The sequence below is a fragment of the Octopus bimaculoides genome, chromosome 11, assembly GCF_001194135.2.
Source record: "Octopus bimaculoides isolate UCB-OBI-ISO-001 chromosome 11, ASM119413v2, whole genome shotgun sequence".
Classification (NCBI taxonomy): Eukaryota; Metazoa; Mollusca; class Cephalopoda; order Octopoda; family Octopodidae; genus Octopus; species Octopus bimaculoides.
The window spans coordinates 9,166,107-9,171,106 of record NC_068991.1 but is presented as its reverse complement, the minus strand read 5'-3'; the positions used below and the strand labels follow the sequence as shown (position 1 = coordinate 9,171,106).

Sequence of the window (5,000 nt, the reverse complement as noted above, 5' to 3'; positions counted from 1 at the left end):
ACTACACTCGGATTACCACTGGATCTGCTGACTCTACTTACACGGATTTCACTGGATTGTTTTCATTTATATATATATGTGTGTGTGTGTGTGTGTGTGTGTGTGTAAGAAAACATATAAGGGTGAGTATTAAGCAATATCCTGATCAACAACACCAGCAACGGAATCAACAGAGGCCTAACCCGTCGCGTGGTTTACCACTACAAGCTGGCCCTTGCATGCTTTTAGCGAAGTTCGTACCTGTTTCGAACGTTCGGTCTAGGTTTCTAGTTTGAGGATTCCTAACCCTAGGAATTGTTGTTTATTCTTTCTTTGCACTCACTAATCTCGAAGGTCCTGCAGCTAAGTCATGAGCGCTGCTCTTCCTGCGCAGATTAAGAAATAAAACCAGTAACAAAATCAACAGAACCAACAAAACTCATTCAATCTGCTGTTCGATCGTTCAGTAATTATCCACTCTTTATAGAACAACAACAAAACACCATGATCAGTAACATCAATAATATCGATTTCTTCACATTGGCCAAGGCCATACATTTGTGTTTTGTTTGTGTCGGGTCGGGAGCATTATACTCAGTTACATCGATTCCAATAATTTTCTGGTATTTTATTTAATTGATCCTGGTTAGATGAAGGGCAAAGCCGACATCGTTAGGATACGAACTCAAGAACTTACAACAAATACGGAGATATTGGGTTTCAAATTTTGGCACAAGGCCAGCAATTTCGGGGAACGGGGGTAGTCGATTACATCGACTTCAATGATCAACTGGTACTTATTTTATCGACCCCGAAGGATGAAAGGTAAGAGTTGAGTTCAGTCTCGCTGGGTGGCACCTTTAGCAAGTGTCTTGTTCTGTAGTCTCGGGCCAGTCAAAGCCAAGTGTGCGCATTTGAAGGATAGAAACTGATTTCCCGAATTCTGTATCGTGTATACAGTAATCCCTCGGCACATTGTAATACTTCATGAAAAGTAAATATAACAAATGAAAAATGCTTCAAGTATCCATAAAAATTCCCGGGTCACTACCCAAATTTCATCATCTGTTTCTTGTGTCATTACCAACTTTTCCTGTAAGTTTCATCAAATACCGTTCACAACTTTTTGAGTTATTTTGCACAGAGATGGACAGACGGACAAACCAACGCCAATGAAAACATAACCTCTTCCTTGGCGGAGGTAAAAAAACCCAGAAAACAACAGAGATTGGTTTATCACGTCTAGGACGGCTTTGATCATAGATCTTCTCAATTATGGAGGACCTTGGGCTAAACAACAATAGCAACCACAACAGGTCTGATCAACAACAATGAATCCACGAAAACAATAGTGGCAACAATAACAACATAACAAGTCCGATCAAGGGTTCACAACAACTTTTCTTTAACAACAGCCAGAAAACGAAAATAAAAGTTATATCAACATTTCTGATCAAGGCAACAACAATAATACGTTTGATCACGGCTACACAACAACAATAGCAACAACAACTATAACAGGCTTCATCAAGGCTTCACAGCAACAACGATTCAGCAAGACGAGTAACAACGGCAACAACATCCATAACGTCATCTACAACAAGCTGTAGCATCTAGTAATTGCTCTCTCTCTCTCTCTCTCTCTCTCTCTCTCTCTCTCTCTCTCTCTCTCTCTCTCTCTCTCTCTCTCTCTCTCTCTCTCTCTCTCTCTCTCTCTCTCTCTCTCTCTCTCTCTGTATCTCTCGCTCTCTGTCTTTCTCCCTCTCTCACTTCTTTTTCTCAATTAACACAATACTATCAATTAGTTCGGAACACTGTTCCTTCGTTTCTGCTGCTTTGTGTTGCTTCATTTGATTGGTTCATGATCGGACCTGTACCGTTATTACCACCGCCACCACATCTTCATCGTTATTACCACCATCATCACCATCACCATCACCATCATCATTATCCTAGTCATCGTCGTCAGCATCACCACCATCGTCATCATCGTCATCATCGTCAATCTCATCATTACCATCTTCACCATGATCTTGATTATCCTCCTCCTCCTCATCATCATCACCATCAGTAGCAGCAATAACACCAGTAAAACTACAAGACGAAAAGTAATTTGCCTAATAGTGGCTGTTTCACATATAACCCCAGGTCAATCCAGATCAAGCAGATCTACGACCAAACGCATTTTAGCCATGACCATCCCAGATAGTATATTCCCCGTCATTGCGTACGGTAGACTATATTAATCTAATGGTACGTTTCTTTTTCTCCACTGTTATTTGTAAAAGTACAGTGTGATTTGAAGAAGATTTGGCTATTGTAGAAAGCATATATGCACACACACACACATACATAAATACACGCATACACAAATATATATATATATATTGAATAATCATCATTTCTCCACCCTCGTTTTTACATAGTCATTTGTAGACCTCCAGACATCTTGTTGACTCTTTGTAGCAGGTTTTATTAGCATGATCTGGTTGGTATTAGCGACAAAAGGACGAAACAACTGTTATTTTTATTATTACTTTACGCGCTGTAATATTATCACGTTAATGCTGAACAGAAACGGTTTAAAACAAACAAAAAAAAAGTACTTCAACACTCACCCATCTTTGTCAATTTCTTCCTTAATCGGACAAATTTTGGTGCTGAAAATACAACAGCAACAGCAAGTGATTGTACTTGAAGTAAATAGTAGTAGCAGTAGTAGTAGTAGTAGTAGTAGTAGTAGTAGTAGTAGTAGTAGTAGCAGCAGCAGCAACAGCAGTAGTAGCAACAGCAGCAGTAGCGGCAGCAGCAGAAGAAGAGGAAGGATGGAAGGAAGGAAGGAGGAGGAGGAAAAAGAATTTACGAACGAGGTTTTAGAAATTGCGAAGCTAATAGGTTTGGGAGCGATGGTAACGGTCTAGTCCGGGGGCGATGCTTTTGTTGGGGACCAGCACTTTTGGGTCTGCTGTGTAAGCCTGTAGAAGGAGCGATGGACGGGGTGGGGTGACAAGCTAAAGAGAAACTCCGGGCGGCACATATTTTTGCTACGCTACTGGGTCTTACAACACCATCTCCTTCATTTCTTTTGTGGTCTTAGGTGTAATTTCAATAAAGTTTTAAATAAGTAAGCTTGGATTTAATACTGATTTTAACGAGGCCAGTATTTCGTAAGTTCACATTTTTATTTAACTCTGACCAGCTACTAAGACTGGACAACAGCATTAACATGCTGGGGTAGTCTTAATTGACTAACTCACCTCGAAATTGCTGGGTTTGTACCTAAATCAGAAGCCATCATTATTACTAAGGCGGCGAGTCGTCATAATTAGCACGCTAGACAAAATGCTTAGCAGCATTTAATCCGGCTTCACGTTCTGAGTTCAAATCTCGTCGAAGCCGACTTTATCTTTCATCCTTTCCGTGTCACTAAAAGAAGTACTAGTTGAGCATTGGGGTCGATGTAATTAACTAACCTCCCTCCTCCACAATTCCAGGCCTTGTAGAAAGGATTATTAGAGAAGACGCCGCACAATATCGAATATTGTGATGTTGTAGATTGAAGATATTGTGCACTAGGGGTTTGTACTATCTGTCGAGTCACAGCAAGGACCTCAAACAGACAGTACTTTACGCAGTATGCGAGCAGTTCTAAGTAAAGCCGACTTTTGCAATACACCATGATTGTAGAATATTTCTAAAATGTCCAGATGTTTCTTCAGCCTGGGTCGCCTTTGCCTTTCGTCCTTTTGGGGTTAACAAAATAAGTACCAGTCGAACACTGGGGTCGATGTAATCGACTAGTCCCCTCCCCCAAAACTGATGCCCTTGTGGCACAATTTGAAACCATTCTTATTAATTAAGGAGGCGGCGAGCTGACAGAATCGTTAGCACACCGGATGTAATGCTTAACGGTATTTCATCTACCGCTGCGTTCTGAGTTCAAATTCTGCCGAGGTCGACTTTGCTTTCATCCCTTCGGTGTAAATAACTCAAGTACCAATGAAATACTGGTGTCGATGTAATCGACTCATCTTCTCCCCCCTGTGGAAAAATTTTAAACCATTATTATTATTATTGTTATTATTATTATTATTATTATTATTATTATTATTGAGTGAGAGAGCAGCGCATACCATCAAAGTGACACTGGGGTACAAATATGCGAAGCCCAGTATACCTATCATGGCTACCCGTCTGATAAGGTACACAAGGTACATGCATTACAACCACGTATACGCGACTCGGTGATCTCATCAAGATAAACAGCGCATGACCTTGCAGGTTGGGCCAAGTTAGAATTTTCTTCAGGTCGAGTAGCACATCCCGCTCAAAAGGTCCCTGAATAAGGTTTGTTTAAAGATGAGGTCCTTCTGTATCAGGAGGTCTGTCTCTCATCCATCTATGAATTTATATACCATGTACTCTCTTTATATCACCTTCTTATCCATTTTCATCCCAATTTAGGTAAACTCTACACACTGTCTGTAATCTGTTCTTTTTATCTGAAACCCTAAAAGAAACGATCATCATCATCATCATCATCATCATCATCATCATCATCATCATCATCATCATCATCATCATAATCTCACCGGTAGTAATAGTAGTAGTAGTAGTAGTAGTAGTAGTAGTAGCAGCAGCACATTAAAGCAGAAAAGTAAACATTTGAAAACATTTCAGCACTTACTCATCCTCTCCTGGTTCTTCACTAACCGGGCAAAGTGTAGGGCTGAAAAATACAAAATTGAATTATTATTATTATTATTATTATTATTATTATTATTATTATTATTATTAAAGCGGCGAGCTGGCAGAATCGTTAGCGTGTCGGAGGAAATGCTTAGCGGTATTTCGCCCGTCGCTACGTTCTGACTTCAAATTCCGCCGAGGGTGACTTTGCCTTTCATCTTTTCGTGGTCGATGAATTAAGTACCAGTGAAAAAGTAGTCGGTTACATGGACTTTATACAAATTATAAAAAAAAAAAATATATATATATACAGCACAGTACTGTTTCTACTT

General features: G+C 39.9%; 1 protein-coding gene across 1 annotated transcript in view; it reads right to left on the bottom strand.

Annotated features, from left to right (window-relative positions):
• The window catches only part of LOC106880000 (soluble guanylate cyclase 88E), a 259,119-nt gene that overhangs the window by 166,070 nt on the left and 88,049 nt on the right, over positions 1-5,000 (bottom strand). The window contains exons 3-4 of the mRNA XM_052971518.1: positions 4,667-4,708; positions 2,598-2,639 (exon numbers count right to left, since the gene is read on the bottom strand). Of these exons, the coding sequence (XP_052827478.1) occupies positions 2,598-2,639; positions 4,667-4,708 (84 nt within the window). The remainder of the gene's footprint in view (positions 1-2,597; positions 2,640-4,666; positions 4,709-5,000) is intronic.